At 37.6% G+C, this 16,260-nt stretch overlaps 1 protein-coding gene across 1 annotated transcript; it reads right to left on the bottom strand.

The window, feature by feature from the left end:
- Window positions 1-637: 637 nt before the first annotated feature.
- Window positions 638-15,545, bottom strand: hyal2a (hyaluronidase 2a). The gene is made up of 9 exons (XM_081379694.1): window positions 15,363-15,545; window positions 13,015-13,969; window positions 10,526-10,615; window positions 8,866-9,226; window positions 6,547-6,610; window positions 6,315-6,410; window positions 4,080-5,025; window positions 3,904-3,993; window positions 638-1,321 (listed from the first exon to the last, which is right to left on the bottom strand). Exons 2-9 carry the CDS (start codon window positions 13,954-13,956, stop codon window positions 968-970), a joined length of 2,943 nt encoding a protein of 980 aa, XP_081235820.1. The 5' UTR covers window positions 13,957-13,969; window positions 15,363-15,545; the 3' UTR covers window positions 638-967.
- Window positions 15,546-16,260: the final 715 nt, after the last annotated feature.

Here is a 16,260-nt window from a genome sequence, read left to right as displayed (position 1 = left end):
ATCAAGGCCTCATCAAAAAATAAATAAATAACCAATAGCCTTTAAGCTACACCACAGCCTGAAGTATGATTCGCTGGTCAGATCATCATGATATCTGATGGTTATTAGGGGGCGGAGCAGGCTTGAATTAGAGAGCGTTTTATTGGACCAAAATTTTCATTTGTTGCCTCAGTGCAAGGAGTTTACAATGTTTGTTTTCACAGTACATTTTAAATGCATATATCTGGTAAAAGTTGACTTTGTTCAATTTAAATATCTGCTAAATGTTGATTTTGTTCAAATGAAATGCATATATTTGACATGGAATAAAAGCCACAAAACTTTACTGGGTTTCATTGATTTACATTGTCTGCATTCAAAATCTAATCAACAACAATGATGTTTTAATAATGTTTGCCAAACTGTGATATTTTTGCAATTATTTGCTTCGTAAATTGTGATTAGTCTTTTATTTCTTGGATGCATTTATTCATAGCCGCTTTTACACTAAAATGATGGTGTCATTTCACAGTTGATCTAAAAGAAGATGCTCGGCGAATGTAAAGAGCAACCAGGCTTTTCTGTTTTAAATGAAATATGTAAATTCCATTATTCTTAACTAATCATCCATAAAAGAAAAGAAGAAAACATGTATGTGACATTATTTGTCAAAATAGTTTATTCCATATAGATTTCAATGATTTATTGATGATTGCATTTGAATAAGATTATTTAAATCAATAGATAATTTACATTCTCAGGGTTTTGCATACGTTTGAAGTAAACTCAAAATAAAATGCATCTTGATTTTTACAAACTCATCATGTTTTATAACATTTAGCTAGCAAGTATGAAAGCACATAATCATTTGGCATAAACTTCAAGTACATTTGTGACAGTCAAGTGCACAAGGGTGATGGGTTGTATTTGTTAACCCAGCAAACTTCAGGTGACCCGTCCTGAGTCTTCTAGTCTAGTCTAACTTCTGTTATGTAAAAGTCTCTACAGGCACTGGTTTCTGACATTGTTCTCCTCCCCAGCCTGGGAAACACTGGCACTTAAAACTGTCTGTGAATCCTCTGGTTTGATCAGCCGTCCTCAGCCTCCTGTGAGCTACATAAGACGGACCCGCCGTAACTGGCCCAGGCAGTCCTGCTCTGGGAACGATGGACCATGAGGCTGGGTCCAGATGCAGGAAGGCAGTGGCGCTCGGGTCTCGTCTGACACACCGGCCCTGGGACGAGCACACGGTCCTGCTGCAGAGAAACGCTGCCTCAGTCACGTTCACGATGTAGCGGCCAAGAGTGTCGTCCAGGTACTCCTGCACCGCGACACAGGCTCTCTGCACAGATGGAATATGGAGAGGATAGGATCATTGGTTATGTGTACATGTTAGTGAGTTTAAACACTCTTAAAATTAAAGGTTCTTTATTGCCATTAATGATTCCATAAATGATTCCCTTTCAAATGCACAAAAGATTCTTTAAAGGTTCTTCAGATTATTAAAATGTTTGTAGTAGACATGAAAGAGGTAATGTTTTTGATTGTCACATGATCATGGTTTCGTAGGAATGTGAATATTAGTCACCGGTTCACTGATTGAAATAGGAGGAGGGGGTGAGCAGGTGGATAAAAGATGGATAAAAAAAAACTTTGAAAAAATAATAAACGACCCCGCCAAATCACAGAGATGCCGATTCGCACGGGACTAATATTATCACAGGACCTCGGGGTGTTTGTTGAAATATGGTAGGTCATTTGCGGGGGAATCTTTACAAATTACAGACATGGCCGATTCCCACGGGATTAAGATCACAGACAACCTCCGCAATTATTATAAATGACTAGAGGTCACCAGGTAATACTTATCCTGTGCGAATAGGGCTTACCATATTTCACCAAACACCCCGAGGTCCTGTGATAATATTAGTCCCGTGCGAATCGGCATCTCTGTGATTTGGCGGGGTCGTTTATCATTTTTTCAAGGTTTTTGTTTCCTGTGCGCTTTTTTATCCATCTTTCGTGAAGAATGGAGGCTGCGTTGGAGTGTTTTGATAGTATTTTGGGTGCTGGGTCATATCACTATAGGCTACACCATACAACTATACAATTTGCAGAAAGAGAAAGCTGAAGAAGAGTAAAGAAGAAGAGTAAAAGATGGAGATGGATGACATGTATAGCAGCATGCGGTAAGAAACATTCTTCAGTTTATGATATTTCATACAGCTAGACCTAACGACAAGACATTTCCAAGCAATAGCCTATTGACATCATATCCGGGAGATGAGTCAGTAAATTTGAGTGAAATCCCCGGCTTTGCTTATCCTGTGCGAATGTGCCTCACAAAATTCAGATGTGAGTGGGTAATTTCTAAATCACATGTGGTCCCCAGATAATACTAATCCAGTGCGAATAGGGCTAAAGACAAAATAGTTCTTTTAAGAACTGTTCCCTGAAAGATTCTTTTGGGAACCAAAAATGGGTAATAGTGGTTGATAGTGTACTGTGGCTATGAGCTGTAGCTTTCATCAACATTAATATTTTAAAGTTAAAAACTAATTATATGAATGTGTAACAGAAAGTGCGTATCTTAGGTATGGATTTTTTTCTTTTTTTTTTCATTTATAAGATATGTTCAAGTAAAGGTAACATTCCAGAGAAATGTAAGATGTATTTTTAAGTAAATTTACAGGTTAACTTTCACTTAATTGTCAATTTAATTTTCATAATTCGTTTTTTTTTTTCTTTGTTGTTTCGGTGGAGGCTTTAAGTAAGCCCTTTTGTGTTTTCTGCCTCTCCCTGCACTGTACATGGATTGTACTTTCATGTTTTCATTGTATACTGTATATTTTATATTTGTGCACATAAAGTAAACTAAACTAAACTAAACTAAGATGGAGTTACAACATATGATGTCAACTTCCCAAAAGCATTTCATGTTTGACTGCTGAAAATACAAGTCTTCTTGACATATGAGTATGAGTGAACAGAACATGTCTAGCGTGACGCCACTTATACAGCAGAAGTTTCCCTACACTGGTTCCCAAAGGGGGTTTTGCATTGATGTCATAGAAGAACCATTTTTGGACAACCAAAAACACATTTATAAATATATACTTATTTTTTATTTTCCCGCCACAAAAATCTGTAATTTTCTGTCGCTGTTTTTGATGTAGTAAAACACCCACAGGTTTAGCAGAAAACATCTGGGTCATGTTTGCATGTTCTTCTGTCACTGGCAATGATTCTAATCTTGAAATCAGGATTAGGCTTAAAGGCATCGTTCACTTAGAAATTAAAATTCTGTCGTCCTCTACTCTCGTTCATGTCGCTCCAAACCCGTAAGACTTTCGTTCATCTTCGGAACACAAATGAAGATATTTTTAATAAAATCTGAGAGATTTCTGTCCCTCCATTGACAGCTACGCAACTACCACTTTGACGCTTCAAAAAGTTCATAAAGACATTGTAAAACTAAGCTTTAAATGTGAATAAAAGCCTAAATTCAATCTGTTCATCATATGAAGCGTCAAAGTGGTAGTTGTGTAGCTGTCAATGGAGGGACAGAAATCTCTCAGAACCACACGAGTACGAGTAAATGATGACAGAATTTTCATTTTTGGGTGAACTATCCCTTTAAAATAATATCATACATGTGGAAACTGGCTGAGAATTGAACAAATAGCTTTAGCCTGGCTCAGAGGACGACAGGAATCACGTCTTTGTGGCAGTTTTTCCGACTTCTTCACCCAAAAATACATATTTTATGAGAAAGTGTGACATTCTTGAGCATAACAGGCACTATTTTTGGAATCATCACCCCAAAATTAGTAAGAAATGAGTATTGGATTTCCTTCAGCACATATGATGTTATCAGGGCGGTGTTATCGGAAGTGTGTGTATTTCTGTATTATTCACTCTGACCTTCGTTTTGGAGTAGTTCCCATTGCCCCATAGCACGATACCAGAAGCTCCTAGAGCGACGCTCTCTCCAATAGTGTGCACCAAGTCCTCCTGAAAACACAAACAAGTGACATATAAAACACGTTTTTGATCAATTCTGTCATTTTTATTCATAGTTCAACTATATCTGTGCTGACCTGTGAGAGAAACTCCAAGGAGTAAGTGTAGGCGATCCTGGCGTAGGGGAAGACAGGTGGTGGGTGATGGGAGATCTGTTCCCTCACTCTCAGGGCCTCCAGGATCCGATGCCGGCTGTACAGCAAGATATCCCGATCCCGGCCCCGGAGCCCCAGATCCAGATAGATATCAGGGTACAGGGCCGAGCTGACGTTCCACAGCCAGGCCAGTTTATCATTCCTCTTCATCTCCAGAGGAGGACACTCACCCGTATACGTCCCGTTCTTCTTGTACTGGTAATTATAGCAGCCAGGGAAGCCATAAAACCCCCATAATCCTCCAGGACGCTCTTTGTGGCCCAGCTTTAAAGTCTCCTCCATAAAGGCCCGTGAAGCTTCCTCGAATTCACGCACAGCTTCCGTTTCTATCTGATCCGGATTCCAGCTAGGATGTTTGGCTTTCACTAAAGTCCTAGAGCCCTTCCAGTAAACTTCTTTAGTGTCCCAGTTACGTTCCCACAGCGGCCTCCACTTTTCCCAGTCGACGACGGCCAGCCCGTGAAAGTCACGATCTGGGATGTCTGTCTGCAGGTCGCCATCGGCCTTCCGAAGGTGCTGGTTCAGGCTGGAGTTCTGAGGAACACCTCCATACACCGGTTCACTGCCAAGGCCATAGTAAGGATACTCTCCCAACTTATCAGAGTAGAAAATAGTGATGTTGTCGCCCATGAAGGCCTGGTCGCGGTTGTGCACGATGTCAAAGACGCTCAAGTCCAGCTCGACCCCAAATTGAGACATGCAGCGCTCCGTCGGCGCGTTCCATACGGAAAAAAACGGGAGATGAGTGAGGAGAGAGGATGAGATCGGGGGACGGCCGAGAACAGACGCAAAACAGATGCTGAACACCAGCAGAGGACATGTTCCGCGTCCAAGCTCGTCCATCCCTGGAAAAGGTGACACGCTGGAGCTGCAATGACAGGAACGTGGAACATTTAGCATCCAGCTCCACACCTGATGTTACATGAGCCGAGGCAATTTAAATGGAAATGAAGTCGAGCTACAGTCTAATTTCGAAAAGTAATTTCAATGATGAGAGGCAATTTTTTTGAACAAAGGTATACTTTATCCTGAACAACTCATTATCCATAATAATCATCCACTTCAGGAAACACTACATTAAGTGTGTGTGTGTGTGTGTGTGTGTGTGTGTGTGTGTGTGTGTGTGTGTGTGTGTGTGTAGACCTTTCCCCTGAAACGTGACTTTATAATTGTACATGATTTTTCATTTCATTGGTAAAGAGAGGCAGATACATAGATGAAATGGTAACTATGACATTTACTTACAAAATAAAAATGTATTATCATTGTTCTTTAACATTATTAACATCTTGGGCACATTATGGTAATATGTGATATATGAATATTACATTTATGTTGATATTATGGTACAGTAAAGATAATATTATGATTATATATTTGTATGTATATGTATCAAAAGCTTTATTAGACTCAGGTCCAAATAAAAAAGCAAGACATTACATAAAATAAAAACATACAACAACAAAAAGAAGAATAGCTATATAAATACATTTACCATAATACATATCCTTACAAAGACAAAAAGCACCAAAAATTACTATTTTACCACCATCTTGTTACACGAATTTTAGTACCATGGTACATTTTTAGATGGAGTATTACCATCAGTACTTCTGAAACCAACACGTCCATAAAAGCGTAGTATTACCATAGTATTTTTATGTGAGTGTTGGTTACCATGGTAACATACACAAAACTTGAAGTTAAATACACGCATTAAATGGGCAAGATCTGACAAGCTGTGTTTAGGCGTTTATGATAATTAGAAGAATGGTGGTGACATATTGTGTTGTTCATTTTTCTGGTAACGTTACAGAACTAAAAAGAGGAACCATGACTTTACGCAAGAAAACCGTCAAACACAGAGAATGTACATTTTGACGCTGTTTATATGAATAAATGCACGCAATCATATCAGCTAGACATATGTTGTACTTACTTATTCAGTAAATCTTTATTAATCACTCACGAAATATCTGTTGGTTTCAGCTTCTCTCGTGACTTAAAAGTCTCTAAAGGGAAAAGACGGCGTGGTCTAAGGAGGAGCTTAGACAGGCAGGCCTTGTTCACACAGGCAGCGTTAAAGGGATAGTTCACCTAAAAATTAAAATTCTGTCATTAATTACTCACCTTCATGTCGTTCCACACCTGTAATACCTTCGTTCATCTTTTAGGAACACAAATGAAGATCTCTTTGATGATATCTGAGAGATTTCTGTCCCTCCATTGACAGCTGCAACTGGAACTTTGATGCTTCAAAAAGTTCATAAAGAGGTCGTAAAACTAATTGAGTGGTTTAGTCTAAATTATCTGAAGAAACACGATCGATTTATATGATGCGCAAATTGAATTTAGGCTTTTATTTACATATAAACATGCATCAACTCACACATCAGTTGCGGTATAGCTTACAGATGCTTTGAGCTCATGCACTTCAGACATTTTGGGCTGAACTGCTCAATTCATATGGATTAGTTTTTATCTCTTTACGATCTTTTTGAAGTGTAAAATTGGTAGCTAGCTTGGTAAGTATCTGAACTGCATAGGTTGTTTCTTTCCGTGTAGATTGTGTGAAATTTATGGTCAAGTGACTCACAGCATTTCAAGATCAAGACATAAATTCTTGACACCTTTTATACACGCAAAGAGCTCAAATGAACAAATGAGGAACCAACATTATTTGTGGGTATCAGTAACATCATCAAACACCACAGCTGCATGCAAAGCAGCTGAACTACTGAAGTCATTTCTAGAGTGATTAAAGACTATAACAAACATGCCATATTTCATATTGCTTCCTACTGGTAAATGTCTATTTTGAGTAAACGTTCACAGAGTTAAAAGCAACAAATATAACTTTGTGGTTTATAAACCCTGTAATTTGGGCTGGTCCTCCAGAACCAAGGGTTGGAGCCTCATACGTCTCTCCTCTTTTAGTTCTTTTACTCAGTAAAAAGTTCCACTAACTGAGAAACACTGAATGGTCACTGACTGTGAACTGTTGAGGCAGCGATAACTGTGAAAAGAAATGAACACTCTTTAAAATGAATGCACAATGTTACCAGTCACATTTTCTTTAATCAAAAGCAGAAATCATTTTGATCAAATATAATACTGTTACTCTGTGCATCACAATTTCAGAAAATATAATTTGCAATAATGCCACAGTTCAAAGATGTAATACAAATGCTTCTCTCACAGTCCAGTGCTTGTGCCTTTTTCACATATGAATATGACAGCGGTCACATAACTCTCATTTCCATAACAATCACCTCTATAACACTGACAGAGATGCTGAACGAAGCAAAAAGTGTGCATAAATGCTGATTCGGCAACAGTTCGTCCACGAAACAGTCAAAATAAAGTTGCAAAATATTTTTAAATAACAGGATATAAATAACTCAGTTCTTGAGTAGTAACTTTGTTTATTTTAAGGGTTTTTGCCTTTATAGGACAGGACGGAAACAGGGTTGTGATGAGGAAATGAAATACGAGCCAGATTCAAACTCAGGTCAGCCAGCATATGTGTCCACATTTCCAGCACTAGTAGTCTCATATTAACGATTATTAAAAGTGGTTCACACAACTCATGCACTATATTTCAAGCCTTCTTAAGTCATTCAGGAAAAGACTGAAATATAAATGAATATTAATTTAAAGAGGCCATGTGATGCTATTTTAAAAAGTCATTTTTTTTTTTTTATTAGAACAGGTTAACATACTTTAATGTTAATTTTTTTTTTTTTTTGCCCTTTTTAAGCGGCGCTGGTTCAGGAAGAATTTTTTTCCATTCAGTTTTCCCATAGGTAAGTCTACGTTAAAGTGTTATAAGCCATGAATGAACCAAGCCAATTAGGAATGAGGTGAAACACAACACTACAAACTTTGATTTGAAGCAATCGGACAAAAGGTACAAGACTTAACGGCGTGTAGTCGTCTTTGGGCGGGCATGATATTTCAAAATGAAGCAATATCTGAACTTCGATCGAGGCATTTTAGGCCGGTCTGGAGCAATGTTCTCTGTTAGAATAAATCCCTTTTGTGGGAGACTATGAACTTGAACAGATACATTACACACTAAAGGAAAAGGAAAACATTAAAAAGCATCAGATGGCCTCTTTAATATTGAATAAATAGACATAATTTTCATTTTAGGATGAACTGTCCATTTAAGGCTTTCTCAGATCCACTAGTTCCACCTATTCAAATCATACTTGTGTATTTGTGTAACTACATTTGATGTTTGCACCCTACATTGTAGTTTTAGATAACCAGCATCTTTATGGTCACGTCTTAAATTCACACTCAAAACCAGATGTCCACCTATTCAAATTGTTTGATGATCGGTGACTCAAATAAAGACTAAACTATCTGAGTTTCAAATAAAACGTCTTCTGAATGAATGCACTATCAGATAGTCATTAATCATAGTCATAGATTTTCATGAGATTTTCCTGTTGCACAATTTCCTACATCTGGCTCAAAGGGTGTGTGAGTAATGTGTGACAACAAACAAAAGTGCTTATTTAAACTCCAAGGAACTTTTGAGTTTCCTGTGGTCATACTTATGAATTTCAATTTCAAGCTCACCCAAATGACAAGCGAGGGACCTTTTCAGAACAGCATTTGGAGCGACAAACATTTCATAAGCAAGAAAACGAGTGCCAGTTGAGGAGTGTTCAGGTCAGTAAATGAAGCAGCAATGGACTGAGAAGGTAAATCCCTATTGCTTGTAGTGCATGTCCGTGTCCCCGTTGCTGAAGAGGGTCCTCGAGGTCACAGCTCTCGCCCCGATACCCGCTATAACACTGGCACTGAAAGTCTTCACTCATCCGCCGCCGCTCTTCCACGCTCGCTTCTCCCTTCACGTGCAGTTTACTGCCCTGGCCAACTATTGTGTGCGTCTGTGGGTCAAGATGGAGGTACGTGTCTGTGTCCTGATGTCTGCGCAGACACCGGCCGTGGAAACCGCACAGGAAGCGACTGCACTGCTCGGCTGCCTTGGAGACGTTGAGGAGGTATCGGCCCAGTGGACCCTGCAAGAACTGGTTTATACTGGAACAACTGGCCTGAATGATGAAAAAGATAAAGAGAGAGAAATTATGTCAAGTAAAAACTAGAGTTTCCCCATGCAAAACTGCCATGTTGCTAGGTGGTTGGCAGGGTGTTGCAGACACTTTAATGTATTATTTTGCAGTTGCTAAGGTGTTGTGGGTGGTTTCTAGGGCGTTGCTAAGGTGATGTAGGCATTTTAGTGTTGCTATGCAGTTATTAGTTTGTCTACAAAGAAATCATTTATGACTGTGGCAAAAACAGCAAAGGACAACTTATGTGCCAAAGTTTAAATCACCAATCCTAACTATGTAAACTTGACATAATAATAATAGTCAGAAATAATTTGCATATGAGTTTCATGGTTGTATCCTATTTGATACATCAGGGCATAAAACCATATAGTATGATATGAGAATATGGATCTCAAAAAACAAATATGCAATTTGGTGCAGATGTTATTTATACAGTCAAAAAGTAAGATGAACTTTTAATAGCTTGTAATGTAAATCAATGAAATCTTTATAACAGACTTACATAAAATGCTTATAAAATCTCCCAATAACATGTCTTTGTAAAAATGATATTTAAATGCTTAGTTTTGTGATCAAAGCTCTGTAGTTTTTATTATGGAGGGCAAAACATATAATATAATGCAATGCATTACAATAGTGATTGAGACGTGAACATAAACGCTCCTCGAAAGCATGATGGATCATATTTGAGACTGACATTTGAACATACATTTACTTTATAAAAATCAGTAAAGATTTCACAGCAAAAAGACACATGAACCACAAGCTGAAGGTGGACGTTTGTACAATTACACTCAAAGGCCTTTTACTTGCTAAAAAGTATCAGATGACAGAAGGCATGCAGTAGATTGTGTACAACACATTTGCCTTATACGGTTTCATAACAAATATGATATATAATGTAATTATGAAAAACAAAAGCACCATTAGCAAAATAATAAGAAGCAGCAGGCAGAGCCGAGAGCCGTGGGAACAGAGCGAGTGTCTCGAGTCCCACGGAGGAGCTCCGGAAGGATAAAAAGAGAAGGGACGAAAGTGAAGGCCGAGAGAGGACCAGACCTGGACTTTTATGTTGTTGTTTTGTTTCAGTTTATGCGGCAGTCGTCCATGAGGGGCTGTCGCCTACTTACATTTTGTTGTTTATGTTTATTTTGTGATTAAAGATATGTTGAACATTCAATGGTTCCTGCCTCCTGCTTCCCTGATTATTATCATTAGAAACCCCTTAACAAGTACTATTAATTATTAAAATAATATACAGTGTGATGTGTGAATGCTTACGTTGCTGCTGGCATAAGTGGAATTGCCCCAGAATACGATACCAGCTGCTCCCAGGGCCACACTTTCTCCAATGGTGGACACCAAATCAGTCTGCACAAACACACACAAGGGAATCAGTCACTGGATCTTGGACATTGCTGAGAGTTGAGGCCACAAATAACGAATTAATACAATTTTTTAACAGCAACTTTGAAACAATCTAGGAAATTAGCTGGAATGATATGATGGGTGGTGGCACTGAAAACACGACCAGCACTCTTCCTGTTCCACTGCACATAATAACACACATATATGCAGAGATAAAGAGCAGAAAGTATGGGTATATAAGGAAAAAAAAATTGATAATCAACACAAAGACCATATACACGCTTTAATCTTCACTAAAACTGCTCAAATAAATGGAGCAATGTTAAGACAGCACCACAGAGTCACATAGTTGTCTGTGTATATTTAACTATTGAAGAAAGTGTTTTATAAAAAGTACACGCTTCACCTTTAAGTTCTGAAGTTATGAATAGATCTTGTTTTAAAGATGTTTTTTGTTGTGCATAAAACCTGAAGATCTTTAGCCCGAAGATAACAGTTGGGCACGTGAACTTTACTAACATACACAATTGAAGAAATATTTGCAGACACTCAGAAGACGTCTCTTTGGCATCTGAACACACAGAATGGGGAGAGTCACTGGCAGTTGAATGGAATATCTTGTCCTTTAAGGTCAACCTTCATTTCCGCACATTCTGTTCAGTGTCAGAGGTTAGCTGTAGGTTGTATGCAGAGATTTTACTAAACTTTAATTGGCTCTTTGCAAATGTTACTAAGCACCGTCCCTAAGCAACTGTTGCTTTTGCTTTACAGCCTTTGTGTTTGTGTTTGGATAGGTTTAAATGGACTTTCACAGAAATTATCCCAAGTAATGGTAAAATATTGTTCCCATGCACTTTTAGAAATCTTGGATAAAACTCTGTCACCTCTCATTCCCAAATAAAGTGGTAGAACATCAGTTCAAGCCCCCTTTAAATAAATGTACGCAAAAAAAAACAAAAAAACATTTTATTTTGGATAAATGCATTTATAAATGTAAAAGTACTAATTTAATATTAATGTCAGATTATAAAAGCCATAGTAAAAAGTTCTTTAAAGAGTAATTTAACAAATTCCTTTTTTGTTAATGCTTTGAAATGCTACTCTTAATTCCAGCCTTCGTGGGAACTTTCTTTTACCACTTTTGGTTGTCCTGCAGTTTTGCAGAAAATCACCAAAATCAGTTCATTTACTAATGGGATTAAATGAAGAGCAAATGGAAAGTTTTGCTTGGAAAGTCCACTCATCAGATGTTTCTCTGATAATATGACACGTCTCCATCACAGAAGTGTCACAAACAATCCTCAGATTTGTCGAAATACAATATTAACTTTAAATCTGCAATGGAATTATCTGCAAAGTCAGAAATCCATAAAAAAATATTAACTTGATGGAATTAATCTCAATATTGATTCAGATAAGCTGTTTTAGCAAAGACATTACTCGATAAGAAAGATAATGTATTAATTTCTTTAAAGAAAATTACCTAAAAAAACTGCTTTGCAACGCTACTCTTAAAGGGATAGTTCACCCAGAAATGAAAATTCTGTCATTAAAGGGTTAGTTCACTTTCAAAAATAAATTTGCTGATAATTTACTCACCCCGATGTCATCCAAGATATTCAAGTCTTTCTTTCTACAGTCGAAAAGAAATTAAGGTTTTTGAGGAAAATATTCCAGGATTTCTCTCCACAGAATGGACTTCAATTGCAACTAACTATACCAATGTTCAAAGAAGGTTCAAATGTCCGTCTCAGTGCAGCTTCAAAGTCTTTACACGATCCCAGTCGAGAAATAAGGGTCTTACCTCGCGAAACGATCTGTCATTTTCTAAAAAAAAAAAATACATATACATATATATACACATATATATATATATATATATATATATATATATATATATATATATATATATATATATATATATATATATATATATATATATACTTTTTAACCACAAATGCTCGTTGTGTCCCATCTCTGAGATGTGCCAAGCATTGTGTCATCACGCTGGCATCATCTTTTTGATGAAATCTCTTTAAGAACTTTTTGAAGCGTCAACGTGGTAGTTGCGTAGCTGTCAATGGAGGGACAGAAAGCTCTCAGATTTCATCAAAAAGATATTCATTTGAGATCCGAAGATAAACGAAAGTCTTATGGGTTAGGAACGAGGGTGAGAATTTACATTTTTGAGTGAACTATCACTTTAATTCCAGCTTACATAAGAATAAAACCCAATACCACTTTTGGAGGTTCAGCAATTTTACAGAAAATCACACCGTTGACCGAAATCTTCAGTTTATTTCGATGAAATGTTCTGTAACACTTGTCTGAGTCGGAAAAAGTTCAATCAGGCAATAAGCTGAAATTATCACTGCAAATGTTTCTGCTTTCTACAAACTCACCTCTGTCAGCAACTCCAGCTCATTGACATACGTAGGGCGGCTGTAGACAAAAACAGGACGTGCCAGTCCCTCTCCCACCGATGCCAATCTCATTCCCTCTTTCACCCGGTTTCGGACAAACTGGCGACCGAAGGATGTTGAACGCAACACAGAGCTCATGTATACTGAAGGAAACAGGGCTGTGCTTTCAGTCCACAGCCACTTAAGCCGGTCGTTCCGGACCACCTCTACATCCGGGCATCGGCCCGTGTAGTTCTCCAGGCTGTTGCGATAGTCGTGGTTGTAGCAGTCAGGAAAGAGGTAGAAGCCCCACAGCTGGTTGGGACGCAAGCTTTTGGCCAGACGCAATGTCTCTAACATGAATGTGCGGCTGGACATCTCGAACTCCAGCTGGGCCACTTTTTTTACCTGGGTAAGAGTCCAGTTCGGGTTTTTCTGGGTCACTAAGCGCTCCGACTGGCTCTTGTAAATGCTTTTGGCGTCCCAATTACGAATCCACAGCGGACGCCATTCCTCCCAGTCGATGACGGCCAGACCTTGTGCTAACGGGTCACGAATGTACTTCTCAATCCCCTTTGGCATCTTCTCTAGGTGGTGCGTGAGGCTGGCGATCTGTGGTAGTCCACCATTGACGGCGGTGTCGTGCTCAAAGTGTGGATACAAGCCCAGGCGGTCTTTGTAGAACATGGTGAGGTTCTGCTTGGTGAAGCCCTCAGTGGGATACGCCACGATCTGAAACCGGTCCAGCTGGAGATGGACTTTGTGTCGAGTCCTGCAGTCTTCAGTCGGGGCGTTCCAGACGAGAACCAGCGGCTTCTGAGGGTAAAGAGGCCATCTGGTGGGCTTCAGGTCTTCAGCGAGAGCAAGATGATCCAGAGCCAGTGGAACCAGCAACCAGATTCTCCAATTAAGATGGATCCAGTAAGCCATGACTTCAGTCATTCACAACAAGGGCCTGAAATAAAGTCACAACCCTCATTACAGTTCATTATGATCAGAATTTTCAGTCAATAAAAATAGTTTCTGATATCAGTGTTCATTCAAAGGGTAAACAAGAAGACAAATAGGGGACTGCAGCAAATGCAACCATAATGAAACCATTTTAACCCCGTAAGTTTAATCAGTTACGGTATAAATCAGTGATATTATGACTTTGAGGTGAGTTCTTTTTGTAAATAAAGTGGGTTAACTTATTATTATACAATTGTATAATTATAAAAGTCCAAGTGTTACTGCTATTCCCACTGTTAAAATGAAATACTGTAAAAAAAGATATCCATGTTGTTTTTTATTTAAACATATTTAATTGTAATAATTTAGCAAATACAAAAACACATTTATTTTACCTAAAGTAGTCAAAGTTAAGTCACTGGTCCTTAAGAAGGAAATGTTAAATGCTACTTTTATGTAACATGGTTTTAAGCAACACTTACACAATCACACAATTCATAGAAAGACACATGATGATATTCCAATTTAAGACAGAATGACTTGTTCAGGCATTGATTTTACTGACCCATAAAAAATATCTTAATTTCCCATTTGTTTCTCCTAAAGTAATGGGATTAAATGAAGGTAAATCTCAGACAATGTTTAGGTTTGTCAAGATACAATCTTGACTTTTAATCTGCAATCAAAAGTCAGAGATATGGATCTCAATAACTTTAATATTTCTCATCAAATATTTCCAAAACCATTTTCTTATGTTCTCCACTTTAATCTTATACAGTACCTCTTGAGTCTTACTCTATGTTGATAATTAACTCTATTATGTCTGTTTTTTCTTCTTCTAGGGGATTGTATTAAATTATGTTTAAATAAAACATAACTTAGAATCTTAATTTCTCATTTGTTTCTCCTAAAGTAATGGGATTAAATGAAGGTAAGTCTCACACAATGTTGAGGCTTGTCAAGAATCTTGCATTTTTGATCTGCAATAAAAAAGTCAGAGATCTCAAAAACTTTTGCCAAATATTTTATGCTCTCCACATTCTTGTATGTTCTTGTCTCCACATCTTATACTGTACCTCTTTACTCTTCTTACTCTATGTTGATAATTAACTTAGTTGATGTTTAAATAAAACATAACTGAGAACAATAGAGCAACATTGAGCAATAAAATGTAATACTAAGGTAGGCTACTTACAAAATTCCATGGTACTGAAATTCATTTCGATGGTATTCAGTATATCATGCTGGTAACGTTAGTACCATAGTAGCCTAACTTACATATAATGTTGTGAGTGTAAAAAGTGTTGAAAACAATCATAAACCAACACCAGCCTGTTCACATCAATCATAGAGCAACAAACATGAAACCAAAACAACTTTTTATGAAAATAACTCACCTTTGATATTAAAAATAACAGTCATTCGCAGATAAATAACTCCATCTTGTGTTTGCGATGTAAATCATTGCTGTTGCTTCATACAGAGACTTTCGCGAGTGTTCCGCTGTTCATAAAGGGTTCAGGTCATATGTTGCGATGTAATGTAGCGTGAAGTCTCATGAGAATTATCTTGAGATGAGAACTTCAAAACGCCGCTTTCATAAGTTTCATTGATTCGTTGCATGGGCGTGGTCTATGACCAGCTCACAGGGGGGCGTGTTTTCCTTTATGCAAATGAGTATAACGTGTGCAGTTCAGGTCCAAAAGAACGTGTTTTTTTATTGAATAAACATTAAATCAATAAAAAGAAGAAAAAAATAGAAACACAATTATTAAATGAATTCATTATTATTATTTATTTATTTTAAGAAACAGAACACTGATCTCAGAAAAAAATGTGTGTGTGTGTGTGTGTGTGTGTGTGTGTGTGTGTGTGTGTGTGTGTGTGTATATATATATATATATATATATATATATATACACACACACATTTGTAAGGGCCCACTTGCAAAAAAGCCATAAAATGACCATGATACTATGATACCAGACACTACCATAATATTGAAGTATGCTTTTGAAGAACCTTGTAGGACTATATGAATACCATGGTATAAATCTGGATCTGTATAGTTTGACAAAGCAGCTGTTTCTATAGGCTCTTAATGTAATAATACAATCAAATATTTTCTAAATTTTCTCATTTTCTCATCCATCACATAAATGTTAGGTTTTATTAATTTTAAGATGTATCCATATGAATAAAGTATGACCTATTTTGCCAAGGTTTGGTCTTTATACATGTGTGAGCAGCAATAACAGTAGATAGATTCACTGAAACTTTGCAGATGTTTGAGGA

Source organism: Scardinius erythrophthalmus, assembly GCF_964197995.2.
Source record: "Scardinius erythrophthalmus genome assembly, chromosome: 12".
In the NCBI taxonomy this organism is placed as follows: domain Eukaryota; kingdom Metazoa; phylum Chordata; class Actinopteri; order Cypriniformes; family Leuciscidae; genus Scardinius; species Scardinius erythrophthalmus.
Note: the sequence above shows the minus strand (reverse complement) of the source record. Positions and strands in the feature narration are given on the sequence as shown.